The sequence below is a fragment of the Carlito syrichta genome, unplaced genomic scaffold (assembly GCF_000164805.1).
Source record: "Carlito syrichta isolate Samal-C Ts95f unplaced genomic scaffold, Tarsius_syrichta-2.0.1 Scaffold303210, whole genome shotgun sequence".
NCBI lineage: Eukaryota > Metazoa > Chordata > Mammalia > Primates > Tarsiidae > Carlito > Carlito syrichta.
The window spans coordinates 186,913-207,447 of record NW_007247306.1 but is presented as its reverse complement, the minus strand read 5'-3'; the positions used below and the strand labels follow the sequence as shown (position 1 = coordinate 207,447).

The 20,535-nt window shown below is 43.6% G+C and overlaps 1 protein-coding gene across 1 annotated transcript in view; it reads left to right on the top strand.

The window, feature by feature from the left end:
- CFAP57 (cilia and flagella associated protein 57) overlaps positions 1-20,535 on the top strand; it is a 75,955-nt gene that overhangs the window by 34,681 nt on the left and 20,739 nt on the right. The window contains exons 10-18 of the mRNA XM_008058089.1: positions 851-1,063; positions 3,013-3,186; positions 7,356-7,517; positions 12,209-12,364; positions 13,892-13,985; positions 14,606-14,796; positions 15,385-15,558; positions 17,039-17,197; positions 20,041-20,184. Of these exons, the coding sequence (XP_008056280.1) occupies positions 851-1,063; positions 3,013-3,186; positions 7,356-7,517; positions 12,209-12,364; positions 13,892-13,985; positions 14,606-14,796; positions 15,385-15,558; positions 17,039-17,197; positions 20,041-20,184 (1,467 nt within the window). The remainder of the gene's footprint in view (positions 1-850; positions 1,064-3,012; positions 3,187-7,355; positions 7,518-12,208; positions 12,365-13,891; positions 13,986-14,605; positions 14,797-15,384; positions 15,559-17,038; positions 17,198-20,040; positions 20,185-20,535) is intronic.

Sequence of the window (20,535 nt, the reverse complement as noted above, 5' to 3'; positions counted from 1 at the left end):
GAGAGAGGGGGAGGGAAGGGGGGGAGGGGGAGAGCTAGCTCCTGGTCTTTTCAGCTTGACCCTGCTGGTATTGGAACCTCCACTTCACCCTATGAGCAAACTGGGGCATAGGGTAGGAAAGGGATAAGAAACGCCTTCAGTCTGCCCTCCCGGAGTGAAACCATAGCCCAAGATCATGAGCTATGGGGAAGGGAGTCTCTTTTCTCGGCCACACCCTCTAGGAGTACACAGCAGTGAAGTTTCTGGAGCTGGGGTAGGTAACGTAGCCAGTCATGATTCACATACCACAGGCTCTGTTCTTATGGAGACTGTGTAGATTTTTTTTTTTGAACGAATATGTTTCTATTTGCTGTATGCCCTTAGGACAGTTTCCCAAGATTTTAAATGATTATTTTAAGCATATTTACTTGTTAACTTGTTAGAGAGAAGATCAGTTGAAGTCCTTACTCTGCCATCCCTGAAAGTTTATTCTCTCTGTGCTATTTTTGCAACTTACTGTGAATTTATAATTATATCAAAAATATTTTTTTAAAACATAGCAATAATTGGTTGGTTCTAGCATTAGCCATTATGATTCCATCTTTACATTTACAAAGTAAAAAAGAAATAGGAGTGTTTCATCTTCAGTAATCTGCAAGCATCTTAGAAAATAGAATGTTAGCATTTCCGAGAAGCTATGCTTTGTGTTGATAGAAGGATCTGTACCAGGAGAGGACATCCTGTCTCAGCCTAGTGGAGCACCTGAGCAGCCCATGCCCTTTTCCATGATGGTGTGTGTGTGTGTATGTGTGTGTGTGTGTGTGTGTGTGTGTGTGTGTGTCTTAACTGGATATGTCTTCATTTCCTGCAGATTCGTTCAATTGTGTGGAATGCAGATGACAGCAAACTGATTTCTTGTGGCACAGATGGTGCTGTATATGAATGGAATCTGTCCACAGGAAAGAGAGAGACAGAATGTGTGCTCAAGTCCTGCAGCTACAATTGTGTTACCATCTCCCCTGATGCCAAAATTATCTTTGCTGTTGGATCAGACAAAACTATCAAGGAGATTGCAGATTCTTCAGTGAGTCTGCCCCTGTCCCATCTCTGAGCTATGCATGGATCTACCGAAGACAGCCACCCATGCTTATGGCACAAAGTGCACATGGAAAGGAGACCTCTGATTTCAGGGGTCCTTTTTCATGGGACAGCACTTTGTTTCTCATTCCTTTTGGGTCAGCTCAATCATTGTCACTTCTTGACTGGGTTAAATGGTGGGGCTCTTTTCCATTTTTGTTTTGCTTGCTGTCTATAACTTCTCTTCCACCTTCCAGACATGGAGTTCAACATCATCTCTGAACTGCACTCTTACCCTTGGTTTATACTTACTTGCCTTGGGTAAAAAGACAACTACAGTTATGCGCTGCATGACATCAATGATAGGCTGAATATATGATAGTGGTCTCATATGATTATAATACTGTATTTTTACTGTACCTTTTCTATGTTTAGATATACAAATACCATTGTGTTCCAACTGTCTATAGTATTCAGTACAGTAGCATGCTGTACAAGTTTGTAGCCTAGGAGCAATAGGCTGCACCACCTAGCCTATGTGTGTATGGGCTGTCTCATCTAGGTTTGAGTAAGTACCATCTGTGATGTTCACACAATGACAGACGCACCCAACAACACATTTTTTCAGAAAGCATCCATACATCAAGAGATGCATGACTGTACAGTGAGCTGCTGTCACCTAGGCTTGTCATTGTATTCTTTTGAAATCCCTAAACTCTGGAATTTTAGAATTACCACATCTGGCTCCAAATAGTTAAGAGACAAGAAAAGAGCTCAACAGGGACACTTCGTACCAAGGTGGCTTACATTCTTCTTCAACTGGTGTCTCTGGCTTTTCATGGGCTGGTGACTGGGAGAGTACATAGATAGCGCAGCACAAATGGACCTGTGTCCCCCCAGGTAACCTGGTCCCAGTTCTATCTATGGTGGCTTTCACCGTGCTGCACCAGGATAAAGCTCCTTTAGGGCAGAGCCATGTTTTGTTGCTCTTGATAGACCTACTAGCTGGTACACTGCATGGCCCCCCACAACATTTAATACATGTTCGGGTAGGTGGGTGGATGAATGAGTGCATTAATGAGCAAAGAAATGCATGAGTTCCCCGATAGTACAGTAGTCTCCACTTATCTGCAGTTTCAGTTAACTGCAGTCAACTAAGGTCTGAAATTAGGTGAGTATAGTATAATAAGACATTTTAAGGAAAAGAGAGGAAGTCCACACTCACATAACTTTTATTACAGAAGATTATTGTAATTGTTTTATTTTATTAGTAGTAATTGCTATGAATCTCTCACTGTGGCTAATGTATAAATTCAGCTTTATCACAGTTACAGTGTATATAGGGTTCAGTACTATCAGTGGTCTCAGGCATCTACTAGGGGTCTTAGAACATACCCCTATGGATAAGGGGAGATTACTGTATAGTTTTGTTTATATATTGGACATTAATAAATGTTTGCTGAACAAATTTATGATCAATATCCCATTCTCATTTTGAGAGACACTACAGCATAGCAGTCAAGAGCAGAGACTACCTACCATTCACTAGGGGTATGAATTGAGGCAAGTGATTTACCACCTTTGGGACTTTGTTTTGTCATCTTTAAACTAGTGATGACAATAACTACCTCAGAGGGCTTTTGTGCGAATTGAATGAGCAATAACATGCAAAAGGAATAGAATTGTGCTTGGCACAAAGTAAATGCTGTATAAAGATTTCTCTTTATTGATGTCATTCCTAACTCCTAGAACTGGTTATTCATCAGTCATGCAACAAAGAAATATTTAGTTTGGAACTTTTATGTATTAGGCACTATACCAGATACTATAGATAGAAAAACACTTTTTTAACACAGACCCCCTAAGGATGCTATTCGAAGAGAGGGAAAGAATGGCACTGGGGCACTGGGAACACAGCACAGGCCCTCACACTGAACAGAGATGCCTGTGTTCCAGGTCCTTCGAGAGATGTCAGCATTCGAAGTTGTCTACACAGCCATTGTCATGTCGCACTCTGGGCGCATGATGTTTGTGGGCACCTCAGTGGGAACCATTCGTGCAATGAAGTACCCTCTGCCTTTGCAGAAAGAATTCAATGAGTACCAGGCCCATGCTGGTCCCATCACCAAGGTGAGAGGGGACCCTTTCCTCAGGAACCCAGTCCCAGATCTGCCAGTCACATGCCTTTTTCATCCCTTTAGCCTCCCCACATCTTTTCTTTCTCCTTATTCCTCTCATGTGTTCATCCACCATCCATTCAATAAACATCTATTGACTATTAGTACTCTTTGTTTAAACTACTTCTTGAATTTATGCTAGGAAACAATCAGAGATGCCCCTAAAGATTTGTGTACAAGGTTGTTCACCATAATATTATGCATAATAATGGTCCATTCGATATTTGCTGTGGGTGTCCTACCCACGTCATTATCACATCTCCAGCTGCTCTGAGTGTTGGCTGCTCATGACCACAGCAGCCCACTTCTCCAGAGAATTTCCCTGGACTAAAATGTGTCAGAGCCCAGGAGATTAGCCCCTACCCCTCACTCAGGGCACAAAAGGCCACCCCTGAAGGCAAAAACATTAGCACACATTTGTAAATTGTCCTTCCATTTTCCCTTCTCCTAAAGTGTAGTGTCTATGTCCAATAACTAAAATGTGGAAACAACACAAGTTTCCAATGACAGATGAGTGGATGAGCAAAATGTTTTATATCCAAACAATGGAATGGTGTTTAGCTATAAAAAGGAAAGAAACTCTGCAATGTGCTACAACATAGATAAACCTTTAGATCTATCTATTAGATTAAATAAACCAATCACAAAAGACAATACTACATGACTTGACTTTATGAGATACTTGGAGCAGTCAAAAATCAGATTCAGAAAGTAGAATGGTAGTTTCTAGAGCTGGGGGAAGAATAGGGAATAATTATTTAATAGCTATAGAGATTCAGGGGGGTTGTTTTGTTTTGGGGGGGTTGAGTCAGGGTATCACTCTGTCACCCAGGCTAGAATGCAGTGGCACAATCATAGCTTACCACGGCCTCGACCTCTTAGGCTTAGGTGATTGTTCCATCTTAGCCTCCCAAGTAGCTGAGACTACAGGTGCACACCACCATGATTGACTAGTTTTTTTTTTAAGAAACAAGGTCTCACTATGTTGCCTAGGCTGGTCTTGAACCTCTGGGCTCAAGAGATCCTCCTACCTCAGCCTCCCAAAGTGCTGGGATTACAGGTGTGAGCCACCATGCCCAGTCTAGAGTCTCAGTTTTATAAGATGAAAGTGTTATGGAGATGGATGGTGGTGATGGTTATACAGCATTACAAATGTATTTAATAACACTGAACCATACACTTAAGAATGCTTAAGATGGCAAAATGTATGTAATATATATTTTAGCACAACAAAAAAATGAGGGAAAAAAATAATATGACATGCAAAGTGTTTGCCAAGAAAACATAGCCAATAAAAAATTAAAGTTTATTAATAGTCCAAAAAAAAAGTAATGTCTGTGTTTACACAGAACCCCTGAAAAACAGACACTGGGAAGATATGTGTCTCCTCTTCCTTCCCCTTTCCTATTCCAGATAGAAATAGTCCAGATGGAGTGACACTAACAACTAAGGTTTTTAATTATTTTCCAAATTCTATATTGGCTTGCCTACAGACACTGTCCTTATTAAGAAAGAGTTTATCAGCCAGGCTCGGTGGCTCAGCCCGTAATCTCACGCCTTTGGGAAGCTGAGGTGTGTGGATTGCCTGAGCCTGTGGGTTCGAGACCTGCCTGGGCAACTTGGCGAGACCTCACCTCTACAATAAATCAAAAAAGTTAGCTGGGTGTGGTAGCAAGCACCTGTAGTTCCAGCTACTTGGAAGGCTGAGGCAGAAGAATCGCCAGAGCCCAGCAGGTCGAGGCTGTAGTGGCCAGGTGCGGCCACTGCACTTCAGTCTGGGTGACAGAGTAAGACTCCAACTCAAAAATAAATAAATAAATAAATAGAAAGAAAGAGTTTTTCATTATGAAATGAAACATTCCTGCACTGAGCCTGGGCCTTGGTTCCAAAGTAAATTGCTGCAACATATTTCCCCTCTTCCCTTCAGATCTAGTAAGTTCTGTGGATATTTATTTTTCTGATTTAAAAAGCTATGTATATGTATTTTAGGAATAAAAATCCCCATAACATCATTATTAATATTGTAATGTATTCCTTTTTTCCCTTTTAAATATATGTGTGTTTTAAATAAAATTAAGATCCTACCATATGACCACTCTTTTGTGGCCTACTTTGTATTTTACATAACACTATTGTAAGCATTTTTTTCATGTAAATATTCCTCAAAAGCATGATTTTAGTAACTACACAAAAATATCCTACCATATGATGAACCATAACTTATAAATTCTTCTCTTACAATTAGGCATTTAAGTTATCTTATGAACTATAGTGAATATTCTAGCTTACAACTTTATGTGTACATCTCTGATTGTTTCCTAAGTCTAAATTCTTGACAGATATAATTTCTGAGTGAACAAGTATTAAAACTTTTAAGGTTTTTGATCCATACTGCTGATTGTGAGAAGACATTTTGCATAGTTAACTCTTTTGTTTTAATTTTTTATTCTGAAATAGTTATTGATTTGCAGGGAAAAAACTTTCTTTTTTTTTTTTTGAGTTGGAGACTCACTCTGTCACCCAGGCTGGAGTGCAGTAGCACACTCATGGCCACCACAGCCTCAACCTGCTGGTCTCAGGTGATCCTTCCACTTCAGCCTTCCAAGTAGCTGGGACTACAGGCATGCACCACCATGCCCAGCTAATTTTTTTTTTAATTGGGGAGATGAAATCTCACCAAGTTGCCCAGGCTGGTCTCAAACCCATGGGCTCAGGCAATTCACTCACCTCAGCCTCCCAAAATGCTACGATTATAGACATGAGCCACCATGCCAGGCCGATTTGCAGAAAATTTTAAAGATAACACAGAGGTCCTGTGTACCCTTCACCTAGTTTCCCCCAATAATGCCATCTTATGGAGCTATAGTAAAATATCGAACCGGAAAATTGACATTGGTACACTTTTTTTTTTCCTCTTTAGTAATAACCATTCTAACTGGGGTAAGATGATATCTCATTGTGGTTTTGCTTTGCATTTCCCTGATAATTAGTGTTACTGAGCATTTTGTCATATATATTGGCCATTTGTATGTCTTCTTTTGAGAAATCTCTATTCATGTCCTTTGCCCACCTTTTAATGGGATTACTTAGGGTTTTTGTTTTGTTTTGTGTTTTACTGTTGAGTTGTTTTATTTCCTTGTATATTCTGGATACTGGTTCTTTGTCAAATGAATCATTTGCAAATATTTTCTCTCATTCTGCAGGTTATGTCTTCACTCTGTTTGTTTCTTTTACTGTGCAGAAACTTTTTATTTTAATCTAGTCCTAAAAGTGACTTTTTAACTCAGCTGTTAATATACTTCAGATACATCCAAGTTGTTTTATGTATCAATAGTTTATTCCTTTTTATCACTGAGTAGTATTCTATGGTAAACAAACCATAGTTTATTTAGCCATCTACCTATTGTAGAATTTTTTTTTCCAATTTTCAGCTATTACGAATAAAGCTGCTATAAACAATCACGTTCAGGCTTTTGTGTGGACATAAGTTTCCATTTCTCTGGAATAAATTCCCAAGAATATGATTGCTGAACTTTATAGTAATTACATGTTAAGTTTTTAAAAAACTGCCAAGCTATTTACCCAGAGTGACTATGCCATTTGACATTCCTGTCAGGAATATATGAGACCCAGTTTCTCTACATCATTCCTAGCATTTGGTGTTATCACTATTTTTCATTTTAGCTGTTCTAATAGGTGTGTAGCAATGGCTCACCATGGTCCTAACTTGCATTTCCCTAGTGGCTAATAATATTGAGCATTTTTTCATGTACTTACTTGCCATCTGTATATCCTTTCTGGTGAAATGTCTCTGTATCTTTTGCTCACTTTCTGACTGGATAGCTTGCTTTCACTGTTGAATTGTGAGAGTTCTTTATACATTCTAGATAATAGCTGACTCTTCAGATTTTAAGTCCACAAGGAATGTAGACATAACCCTGCTTCTTATAGTCACTAACAGAAGCCTGTGAGGGTTCCAGTCTCTTTCTTACCTGGGATCAAGTCTTCATCCCATGAGACTGTGCCCAGGATTGCGTGGGGGAGGGCCTTACACAACAGCGGGCTCATCCCTGGTCTTCTAAGGCCTCAGAAATCTTCCTGCCCATGTCTTTTAATCTTCAGATGTTGCTAACCTTTGATGACCAATTCCTGCTGACTGCTGCTGCTGATGGTTGCCTGTTCACCTGGAGGGTCTTTGATAAGGACGGCCGTGGAATCAAGCGAGAGAGGGAAGTGGGCTTTGCCGAAGAGGTGCTTGTGACTAAAACAGACATGGAAGAGAAGGTAAGAATTGGATCTAGTGAAGAGGGACATGGAAGTTTTTTTTTTTACCAGACTGCGTTCAATTCCTCAGTCCCGCACCAGGGTCCTCTATAGCGTGGCTGCACCCTGTGCCTGGTGCTGACTCCCATCCTCTGTCCACACCACCAAGCTGTCCTTCTCATGGCTGCTGGATTCTGTTTCCACCCTCTCCACACTGTTCTTCTGCAGCATGATCATCTTGACTTACACTGTGCTCTAATTTTGTCCTGTGATCTGGCTTTCCTCTTCCTACTCTTTAGGGCAGGAACCATGACATACAATTCTCTTGTATAGCTAACAGTTTCTAGCACATGCTGGGCACATAGAAGACAATTGATAAATATTTACAAAACCAAGCCGGCAAACTGAATACCCCAGTTGTACCTGAGAAACTCAGTAATTGCTAGTCCATGAAACCTTCTTTTAAAAAAGAGAGAGATGTTTAGTGAACATTCCTGAAAGCCCTTATCCATGCCTCTGAATGATAAAACAAGAAGAGTAATAATAACCAGCATTTGCCATGAAACAGGCACTGTGCTAAATAATTTATAAATGCTGTATGTTTTCATTTAAATCTCACAACATCTCTATAAAGAAGATCATTCATTCTCTCCATGTTTCAGAAACAGGTTTGGAGAGGTTGAGTGATATGTCCAAAGTCTCTGTGCTAGTACGTAGTAGGACCAGAGTTCTAATCTGGATTTAATCTAGAGCCCACGCTCTTAGTCACTGTACCAAAGGGACTTCCCTCCTGTTGATGCAGTTAATGTTCTGTAAAGATGTGTTTTGCAGAGATGTGAGTGCACAGCTCTGTGCCATACTCCCAGAGAGAGAAGCTTAATGGGTGGTAAATTCACGAGGCTCACAGAGGATCACGGTACTGCACACTCATTGCTGTTCATCTCAAATCTCAGTGCATTTATTAAATATCTTCGATTTGCCAGGCACTAGGGTTGTACATGTAAAAAGACAAGCCAGGCACAGTGGCTCATCCCTGTAATCCCAGCACTTTGGTATGCAGAGATGAAAGGATTGCCTGAGCCCACAGGTTCCAGAACAGCCTGGGCAATAAACATCTCTACAATAAGCCAGAAAAATTAGCTGGACATGGTGGCACATGCCAGTGGTTCCAGCTACTTGGAAGACTGAGGCAGAAGGATCACCTGATCCCAGCAGGTTGAGTCTGTAGTGGCCATGAGCATGCCATGAACTCCAGCCTGGGCAACAAAGTGAGATTCCCACTCAAACAAAAACAAGAAAAGACAGGCATGGACTCTGTTATCAGGAAGCTCACAGTCAATTAGGGGATAGAGACAAGTAAAAGTATCAGAGCAGCAATGCAAAACTACCACAAAGCAGGATGACATTTGCTGGAGAACCCTTCTAGAGCTCCCTAGAACTTTCTACAGGAAAGGTGAAGAGGGAGGAAAAGATGAGGGAGAGCCCATGAGAGTGGAGGTCTGTTCTACTGCAGGTAGACAAATATGTCTTCTTCTCTTCCTTCTGTTTTCTTCTCTATTTTTCCAGGGGAAGGGGCCAAATAGGAGACAGTAGGCTGAACCAAAGACCTGAAGGTGTCTGAGCTGATTGCTGACCACAGTCCCCAGATAGGCCTGACAGTACTACTGCCAAACTAAAAAGGATGAGTCTCCTTTTCTCACTTTTTGAAGCTCCCTTCTCTCTAACTGTCCATGTGACTACACTCTAATTATTCCCTGTAAACCTCTTTGACTCTTCCTCTCCAGCTCCTTCCCTGGTTCTTCTTTCACATATCTCTTGAAAGTCATGTTCTGGCCGGGCTCCATCGCTCAGCCTGTAATCCCAGCACTTTGGGAGGCTGAGGTGAGTGGATTGCATGAGCCTGTAGCTTCGAAATGAGCCCAGGCAACTTGTCGAGACCTTGTCTCTACCTTTATCCAGGCTCGGTAGTGCACGCCTGTAGTTCTGGCTATTGGAAGACTGAGGCGGAAGGATCGCCAGAGCCCAACAGGTCGATGCTGAGGTGGCCACGAGTATGCCACTGCACTCCAGCCTGGGTGATAGGATGAGACTCCAACTAAAAAAAAAAAAAAAGTCACATTACCCAGAATCCCCCCCAAAAATATGTATATATATATTTTAAATGGCATTCTATCTCTCAACTATCTTTCAGCTCATGATTTATCCATTCAGTCATTCATTTATTCATTCCCCATCTAGTATATACAGAGGAGTCTGCTATACCTGACACTATACTAAGGTCTGGGATTACAGAGGATAGAAGACAGAGTGTCCTTTAGCTTACAGCTTGGGAGGAGGGCTGGGTAAAATTTAAAAGGGAATTAAGTGTGCAATGGGTGTCATGAAAGAACAAAGCCATTGAAGCATAGGGGAAGGACCCTGGCCCAAGTGCCAGAGGAAATGAGCCTTGCTCAGAGCCTTCCATAACAAATGGGAAAGGCCCTTCCACATTGAGGAGTGAATGTGTGCAGAGGGGTAAGTGGTACTCTGAGGAAGCTTCTCCTAGGTAGATGTGACTAGAGACTAAAGACTGTGCTGGAGAGAAGGACTGGTGATGATGCTGAACAGAGGAACAGGGCATCATCAGGGCCTTGGGCACCATGCTTTAGACTGAAGTTGTTCATAAGGACCCATTGATAGATTTAAGTTAGGAAATGACTTGACAAGATTCATGTCTTGGAGAGATCACTCTGCAGCAAAGTGGAGAATGACTAAGGAAGGACCATGAGCAAGGACCTAAAATATAAAGTGTCAAAAACTGGGCCATCCCACCAATAAATGTATTCTACTAGCCCAAGGCAGCACCCCCAGTGCTGACTATGTTGCTGGTCCCATGCTTGGCTCTGGGGATAAAGCAGTGAGGTAAGATAGGCCAAGTCCACTCCTCAGGTATTAGCCATTCTACCCAGGAGAGTCTTCATCTATGATCCTCTCTTCTCCACCCTACACCCAGTCAGGTACCACTCTCTCTAGTCTATCACTCTCCAATCTTTCCATTTCTCTCTGCTCCCCTCCCAAATCTCAGTTCAAACCCTTGCCATCTCTCACCTGGACTATGCAGTCTCTCCCCCAGCTCATCATCTTGCCTTTGGCCCATTTAAAATCTAGTCCATGCTGCACACTGCCATCAGAGAAGTTATTTTTGTTTCTGTTTTCTTTTTTTGAGTAGGAGTCTCACTCTGTTGCCCAGGCTGGAATGCAGTGGCATTCTCACTGCCACCACAGCCTCCACCTGCTAAGCTCAGGTGATTCTTGCACCTCAGCCTTCCAAGTGGCTGGAATCACAGGCATGTGCCACCACATCCAGCTAATTTTTTTGATTTATTATAAAGATGTCTGTTGCCCAAGCTGGTGTTGAACCTGTGGGCTCAGGCAATCCTCTCACCTCTGCCTCACAAAGTGCTGGAATTATAGACGTGAGTCACCATGCCCAGCCCAGAGAAGTTCTTATAACACCAAAGTCAGCTTGTTCAGGCTAGATGAGGATCTTTGGAAGTCCTCTAGGATAAAAACCAGATTTCCTTGCACGGTCACAGGGATCTTAATGATCTGACCCAGTCTCAGCCTCCTTTTCCTATACCTCCCACATTCACCAAATCACACACAGTGCCATGACCGAGCGTTCTTGCTCTTACCTCCCTGACTTTGCACATGCACTTTATGTTCATCCCTTGTCTCAGTACCTCCTGTGTGCCAGGTCCACACTAGTCTACTGGCCAGGAATACAAAAATGAGCGTAACATGTTCCTTGGTGTCAAGTCGTTCATGAATGGGTAGGGAGGAGCAGACCAGAAAGGATGACATAGGAATGCAGGGGGTGTCCTCATAAGTAAGCAAGAAGAGGAAATGAGGGGTGTGTGTATACAATATTTTTAGAAAACTTCATTATCAGTGATCACAATAGAAGAAGACACTAGACATAGGAACCAGCAAGACCTAAGAGTTAGGACCTAAATTAAATAAGTGAGGCTGACATAGGCATAAAAGGCATCAAGAGGGAAAAATCAACAGTTCTCAGAACCGCCCAGCTTTGGGCACTTATGATTTGTAATTATATGTTTATTTGGCTGCCTCAGTAGGCTGTGAGTTTCATGGAACAGGAATCATGATTCAGTAAATATCTTTTGTGTGTCTACTCTGTGTTAGGCACTGTTCTGGGCACTTGGGTCACATCAGCAAACAAGCCCAACAAAGATCCCAGCTACATGGAACATAAAATCTAGTGGGAAAACAAGAAAAAAGACAATAAACAAAATAATAAGTAAATTACATATTAGAAAGTACCAAGATTTAAGAAAATAATACAAGATAGAACAGACTAAGGGGGGTCATGGGTGCCAGGAACGGGAAGAGGGTAGCAGGATTAAACAATGTAGTCTGCTGTTGGCCTCACTGAACAGGAGACATTTAAGGCAATTTGAAGGAAATGAGAGTTGTTGGCGCAATGCTGGGCCCACAATTGGGCTCACCGAATATATTTTGTAAGGTTAGAGGAAAAAACTCTATGTCTCCTAGTTATTAGCCTATGAGTCTTGTGGGGGAAAAGATGGCAAGTTCTAATTGAGACACACTGAGTTTGAAGCTGGTCAAGGCTGCAGGTTTACATATTCTGATTCACCCATTCTGACATTCAACATTGTCAGTGTTCTTGATTCTGTGTCCTTCTCCCAAAGGCTCAAGTTATGTTAGAGCTCAAGACTCGTGTGGAAGAATTAAAAATGGAGAATGAGTATCAACTTCGACTAAAGGATATGAACTATTCTGAGAAGATTAAGGAGCTAACGGACAAGTTCATCCAGGAAATGGAGTCCTTGAAGACAAAAAACCAGGTCTGTTTGAGTGACTCACCAGCAACCACAAATAACAAAAAATTCCACTTTTGCTCAAGATGGGACTGGCATATGTTGCCCAAGCTATTATTGAACAATAAAACATATGAGAATGTTCTACTTTATGCATAGTTGACATTAGAAATGCTTACAACAAAGTTCTAAATGAGAAAAAGCAGAATATAAACCTCTCTACAGAGAATGGTATTAATTGGTAAAATAAATACACATAGAAAATTCATAAGAATATAATTATCTCTAGAAGTTGGAATTATAGAGAATTTAAATTTTGTTCTTTATACTTTTGTAATTTCTAACTTCTCTTCAATGAGAATATATAACCAGGAGGAATTTATTTAAAAACAAAATGAATAGACAAAAAGAATAGAAGGGGAAGACTTAGCAGAATGTTGACTCCTGGATAATCAGAAAGTTAAAATAAAATTACTCTAAATGAATGGTCTTTTGTAGTTAGATTTGGTCCAGGACTCCCCTGGAATCTTTTCTTTGTTCTATACAACTTGTCCCTTATCCAAAACTCTCAATTTTTTGCTTAAAGGATATTTGTTTTTCATTCCACAGGTCAGAAAGTTTGACTGAAAAAACCTTGACTATTAATCGTATTAATTTATTCATCTATACTTTTATTCATTTAGTCAACTAGCATTTATTTGGTGCCCCATTCAAGCCACAGAGTAAGGCCCTGGGGATGGTACCTCCCCACCTGCATGGAGTTTTCTAGCTCAGTTAAAGAAAACACTGCCAGGCTGGGTGAGGTGGCTCACACCCATAATCCCAGCACTTCGGAAGGCCAAGGCAGGTGGACTGCTTGAGCCCAGGACCAACCTAGGTGACATAGCAAGGCCTCATCTTTACATTTAAAAATTAGCCAGGCATGGCAGTACATGCCTGTAGTCCCTTCTACTCGGGGAGGCTGAGGCAGAAGGATTGCCTGAGCCCAAGAGGTCGAGGCTGCAGGGAGCCAGGAACATGCCACTGCACTCCAACCTAGGCAACAGAGTGAGAATCTGACTTTAAAAAGAAAAAAAAAGGAGGGATAGAGGAGGGATGGAGAGATGGGAAGAGATGGAGGGATGGAGGAAGGAAAGAAGGAAGAAAGGAAGAGAGGAAGGGAGGAAGGAAGAAAGGACACTTCCTCAGAAGCTTACACAGTAACACACATACAAGGATTTCACTGACAACAGCATGCAGGCAACAGAGGATTCAAATGAATCCCTACTTTTTTGCCCAGAAATTTACCTGATACATGTCCAAAACTGAACTCATCATTGGCAAACCCATTTGGTAGTATGGATATAAATAGGAAAAGTATAGAACTTGTAGAGCAGAATACAACGTTAGTAAAGTGTGATAGTGTAGTTTTTGCTCATAGGACAATGCTCGGTTCTCAGTAAGGGCTTGATAAATGTTTGCCAGTGAAGGAAGATGTTACTTGTAAAATTAGCTCCTGTCTTAGTAGTGCTTTCAGTGGATGTGTAGAAATGAGGAAAAGTGACTCTGTTTTAGGTCTTAAGAACAGAAAAAGAGAAGCAGGATATATTTCACCGTGAGCGCATAGAAGACCTTCTAGACAAACAAAGCCGGGAACTGCAAGACCTAGGTGAGCCCACAAATAGAGGCCTCGTGGGCAGAGGGTGGTTCGGTTGGGGTTGGAAGAGTAAGTTATGGAAAAACATTTGCGAGTCCCCTGGACACAACAGAAGCCGCAAGGAATATGGTTTTGTCTAAAAACAGGCTGCATTTATCCCCTGAAATGCGCATGGTTTTCACTCCTGTGTATTTACTTATTCACTAAACATGTATTAAACACCTATTGTATGAAAGCAGGAGATAAGGAAAAGTTCAAATCTGGAGCCTGATAGATTGCCTAGACTTATTTGCTGGATACTCTAGAGAGTCACCCAACCTTACTGAGCTTCTGTTTACTCTTCTATAAAATACGGCTACTATTATTTTCCAATGTCAGGACATTCTTCTTGGCCCTGAACCCCCAAATGCCCTTTGTGCTTTTCTAAAAAATCTTTCTGTGCAGAGGGGGAAGGGAGGGAGTTAGCTGCCTGACGAGATGATGTAGCAGTTGAGGAAGCTAGACAGGCATTTGAATCTTGAGGCAGCTGTTCCGGCATGTGCTGTAAGGGTGGGAAATCACCCAAGGTCCCTGGGTATCCCTGAGGCTGGTGCTGCTCCCCTACCTTAAATACTATCCTTGCTTCTCTCTAGAATGCTGCAACAACCAAAAGTTGCTTCTAGAATATGAAAAGTATCAGGAGTTACAGCTCAAGTCCCAGAGGATGCAGGAAGAGTATGAAAAACAGCTTCGGGATAATGATGAGACCAAAAGCCAGGCCCTGGAGGAGCTGACTGAGTTTTATGAGGCCAAACTGCAGGAGAAAACCACCCTTCTGAAAGAGGTACCCACAGGAAGCCAAGCTTTGTCTCCCTTTCACAGAGAAAGGACAGGGTTGCTTGGATTAGGAAGGGCAGGGCAGGCAGAATTAAAGATGCACTCATCCATTCGTAGCTTTCTTGCAAACACATCCGGATGTGTTGTACACTGGGAATTCACAGACAAGGAGTGATAGACAATGTTTCTAAACTCAAGGAACTTAATGATACCTCTAATGATAGAAACAGCCAAGTAAGTTTACAAATAAATATCAAATTATAACTGTCACAAATTCTGTGAAGGAAAAATCTCGGAAGCCTGGGTGGTGGTGTGAAGGAAACCAGAGAGCAGCATCTGAGGGAGTTGGCAAGAGGAGGGTAGAAGGTATGAAGCATGAGGCCTGATCTGGTAGGGAATAGAAAGAAACAGAAGGACAGACAGGAAGAAGGTGGACAGATCGGGGTGCCGCAGCTGTGGGCTTCCTTTCTGGAGTGGTACCCAGCCTCCCACTCCCTGTGACAGGCCCTTGTGCTTGTCTCACCCCAAGCCCTCTTGGTACAAAGGTGTGTGAGACGCTTCTCCCCTGACCACATGCTCTCCCTCTCTGACCCAGGCCCAGGAAGACGTCAGGCAGCAGCTGCGGGAGTTTGAAGAGACCAAGAAGCAGATTGAAGAAGATGAAGACCGAGAAATCCAAGACATCAAAACCAAGTATGAGAAAAAGCTTCGGGATGAGAAGGAATCAAACCTGCGTCTCAAAGGAGAAACAGGCATCATGAGGAAGAAGGTATCAGGCTGTTCTCTGAGAGAACTGGGGTTGGACAAGGGCAGCATTGCAGAGAAAGTTGGGGTAAGGTGGGAAGATTGCCCTGGCTGGCCTGGTAGGGGTCCTGCCTGAGTCCTCATCTCCAGCGAGCCGGTCAGGGAAGGAGCGCTAACCAGTGCAGTGCACCTTACGCTGAGAGACCCTCACTATATCCTTGGAAAGGTAACCAGCAGGGCTTCCTGCTCCTTCCTTTCTCAGGGATATTGAGGTTCCTGTGCACTGACAGATGCTCTCTGGACTTTCCCTTACCGGCATGTAGGATTTAGTCAATGTCTTCAGAGCTAAGCATCTAATAGAAATGGAAATAAGGTCTTCTGGGATGAGAGAGACAAAGCCTAAGCCTGGGGGAATCCTCTCGGGCTCCTGGTTCAGGGAGTCCCAGATGGCTCAGTTCAGACTTCATGGGTGGGAGAGGGTGTGGCAGTGTAGAGTGCTTAGTTTACAAGATGGTGAAGATGTTTCTAGTTCACTGATGGTTGGGTTGAGGGAGGACTCCATTCACAGGTCCTTTTAGAATTGCCACAGTTTCCCTAAAACATTTAGCCCCACAGAAGCCAAGTTCAAAGCAAGCTCAAGTTTCTTCCTGTTAGATATCACACTACTGCATGGAGCTGGCTTTTGGTGTTGCTTCTCTGCAACTGCGGTTTACCACGGATGGTTGTGCCTCTCTTCCTTGGGGACAGGAAGAGGGAGGAATGCAGTCTGAGTGTTCCCCAGTTACATTATTTTATTTTATTTTATGTATTTTTTTATTTTTTTTGAGTTGGAGTCTCACTCGGTCACCCAGACTGGAGTGCAGTGGCCGCTTCCGGCTACCGCAGCCTCGACCTGCTGGGCTCCAGCGATCCTTCCGCCTCAGCCTTCCAAGTAGCCAGAATTATAGGCATGCACTACCATGCCCAGCTGATTTTTTGATTTATTGTAGAGATGAGGTCTCGCTGCCCGGGCGGGTCTCGAACCCGTGGGCTCAGGCAATCCACTCACCTCAGCCTCCCAAAGGCACAGGATTACAGGCTGAGCCACCGAGCCCTGCTACATTATTTTAAAAGAAAGAAAGAAATCACACTAGCATATCCCTTCTTGGACATGGGTAAGACAGTTCATCAGAGCCCAATCTCTGTGCCCTTGAAGGGTCATGGAAGTCTCTGGGATACTAGCATTTGGAGACTCAGTTAGTTCTCACATACGGACAATAGGCCTACATGTTATGGGACCGAATACTACATCATCCATTTGGCCTGAGAGATTCCTAAACTGTCCCAAATTCTCCAAATATTCACTCCTAAAAGTCCAGAAATGCTGAGTGCTAGGTGTTTTCAGCTCACAGAAGGTGGGGCAGTTCAGATTCCAGCTGGTCCATGATGAGGAATGCTTCAAGTTCAGATAATTGGAAGGGTAGACAGGAGTTCAGACTCCAGTGATCTGTGGTTTCCTTTTCCAGTTCAGCAGCCTGCAGAAGGAGATTGAAGAGCGAACCAATGACATTGAGGTCCTGAAGGGAGAGCAGGTGAAGCTGCAAGGAGTCATCAGGTCTCTGGAGAAAGATACCCAAGGCCTCAAGCGAGAGATCCAGGAAAGAGATGAGACTATTCAAGATAAGGTAAAGGCTCCTCTTCTGTCCTCCCTCAGCTCTGCTGATGGACTCAGGCAAGGAGGGAGCCTAGGGGAGAGAGAGACCCTGGCTTCTCAGGACATGTCTTTCACTTGATGAGGAATGGCTGGTCAATGAAGTACCTACTGTGTGCTTGGCAGTGGGCTGACACATTGGATTCTGCCAACAACCCAGGCACCATACGCAACCCAGTGTTAGGGCTCAGGAAACTGAACTCCAAGAGGCTGAGTATCACACACTTCATAGGTGACATACCTATGACATACCCAGGTCATACACTTCATAGGTGACAGACTTGAGATCAGAACCCAAGTCAGCTGACTCCACTGCTCCAGGCATCCATGGGCTGGGGGCAACTCACTTGCCACTTTACCCACATGGTCTCACTGACCAGAGAGGGATTGTCCTGGGGTTGGCCCTGGAACTGCTGGGTACCAGCAAGCTAGGTCTACTTTTCAGGATGTCTTTTTCACAAAACATTCAGAAGACAGACACATTACATTCTGCAAGGCACACAACTCAAAATATCCAGAGTTCAGTGTCACCCTTTTGAGCACATCCAGACTCCATGCCCTCCTCGCCAACCCCTCTGCCACTATTGTGTTAGGCAACATTCCCCAGAGATGGAGGACTTGGGCTTCAGCATTAGGTAACTAGCTTCCAGCACAGGCTCCTCCATTTGCTGGCCATGGCACCTTGGACAACTTCTCTAAGCCCTCATTTTATCATCTATAAAATGGGGGTAGGTTAAGTGTGGTGGCTCACACCTATAATCCAAGCACTTTGGAAGGACAAGGCAGGAGGATTGCTGGAGGCCAGGACCTCAAGATCAGTCTGAGCAACACGGAAAGACCTCGTCTCTACAAAAAAGAAAAAATTCAGGAAGTCAACCTGGCATAGTGGCATATGCCTGTAGTCCCAGCACTCTGGGAAGCTGAGACAGAAGGATTGCTTGAGCCCAGGAGTTCAAGAGAGGCCTAGGCAACATAACAAACCTCATCTCTTAAAAAAAAAAAAAAAAAAAAAAAATTAACTGAGCATGGTGGCCTGTGCCTGTAGTCCCAGCGACTCAGGAGGCTGAGGTGGAAGGATCACCTGAGCCCAGGAGGTAGGGGCTGTGATGAGCCACAATTGCGCCACTGCACTCCAGCCTGGGTGACAGAGTGAGACCCCAACTCCAAAAAAAAACCTGGGGATGATTACTGCCTCAAGTGGTCTTGTAAGGATTAGGTGGGATAGTACCTGGATGTCATTTCTGTGCATGAGTGTTTGTGTGTGTATCTGGGCTATTTTTATTTTTATTTTAGAGATGATGGAAAGCTCTTCAGGTTTTCAAGGGGGATTTTGACAAGAAAGAGATTAAGGCCTCCTCACCTAGAAAATGTCAACAGCCTCCTCACAGGTCTACCACAATCGTTCCCACCACCACGCATGCCAGAGTGCAATTGTAATGACACCAATCCCCTACTTAAATCCCCATGGCTACAGCAGAGGTTAGCACACACGCAGACTAGGTAGTCAATATTTTAGGCTTTGCAGACCATATGGCCTCTGTCTGAATGAATCAACTCTGCTGCTGTAGTGTGAAACTACCCGCAAACAAAACATGAATGAACGAACTTGGCTATGCTCCAGGAAAACTTTGCAGAAATAGTCAGAGGCTAGATTTGCCCACAGGCTGTAGTTTACCAACCACTGACCTGTAGGACAACTTCTGACCTCTTCCCCCAGCATGAAGACCCTGGCCTTGCTCCTGTTTCCCCAGCCTCGCTGCTCACCTCCTCCGAGAACCACCACATGATGTTCAAGCCAGTTATTCTAGCACCCTCAATATATACTTTGCCTCCTGTGCCTCCCTCTTTCACAACACTTATCACATTTTAGGGTTATATTTGTTTATAAATCTGCTTTCCCAGCTAGTGTTTTCTCTTAAGGACAGGGGCTGTGCAGTATTTATATTTGGAAACCCAGTATTTGGTAAAAGATCTTCATTCAGTAAGTGCCTGATGGATGAGTAGACCTATGTTCCAGTTACTATAGCCATGAAACAAATTACCTTAAAACTTAGCGAAACAACAACTTTTATTTTGCTCACAGATTCTGTGGGTCTGGAGTTTGGGCAGGGTACGGTATATCTCTGCCCCCGTGTCTAGGACCTTAGCCGGAGGACTGGGGTGACTCAAACAACTGGATGCTGGAAGACCAACATCCAGGGTGGTTTCTTCAGTCACATGTCCAGCATCTTGGCAGGGATGCGAGGGGTGGGGAGGAGCTAGGCTCAGCTGGGTCTTTTGACCAGAGCCTCTCCAGCCTGAAGTCTCAGTGTAGTTGAACTGCTTGCATAGCAGATGAACTCCCCCAGAGCAAGTGTCCCAAGAGCCAGGTGGAAGCTATTAGCCTTCTCTGACCTACCCTCGGAAGCCACCTAGCATCCCTTTTCCTGCATTCTTTGAGTTACAAGCAAGTCATAAGTCCAACCAAATGCGAGGGAAAGGGATTGGATTCTACCTCCTGATGGAGAAGCAGCCAGGTCATGTTGTAGAAGTGCTACAGTGTGAGGTGGGAGATGGTGTTGAGGCCATCTTTGGAAATACCGTGGTCCACAACCTGTATATGGATGAGTGAATGAATGAATGAAAATATTGGTACAGAAACTAAGGAGTCAGTGGTACAGCCTGGTGGGGAGAGAGTCAGCCTTTGAACCCCCAGTAGGGGAGAAATATGTGACCTCCTCAGGCAAGAGAATCACAGGATTTATGTTCTTTGCTCTAAAGGAATTTCATGTACGGGACCTTGTGTTATCTTTCACTTTTCTCTCATCTCACCCCCAGGAGAAGCGAATTTATGATCTGAAAAAGAAAAACCAAGAACTGGAGAAATTCAAGTTTGTGCTTGACTACAAAATAAAGGAGCTGAAGAAGCAAATAGAACCTAGAGAGAATGAGATCAAGGTGATGAAGGAACAGATTCAGGAGGTGAGAAGCAATCTGTGAAGCGATCTGTGACACCCTGGCCTCTCAGGCCCTCTCTCCTCTTCCACTATTGCTTAGCTGGCTTGGGAGAATGAGAGGAAGCTGCTTCCAAGGTATATGCAGCCTCCATCCCACAAGGGTGCCACAGGGAAGACGTGGCCCAACTGGGGGCTCTGTTGTCCAAAAGCAAAACGCTTTGGGATTTAGATTGCCACAAGACCTGGGTACCTTAGCGTGGTGTGCTCTGGGTCCTTCAAAGAGCGATGCAGGACGGACTCGGTGGTTCAGCCTGTAACCCTGTGCCTTGGGAGGCTGAGATGAGTGGATTGCCTGAGCCCGCGGGTTCGAGACCCG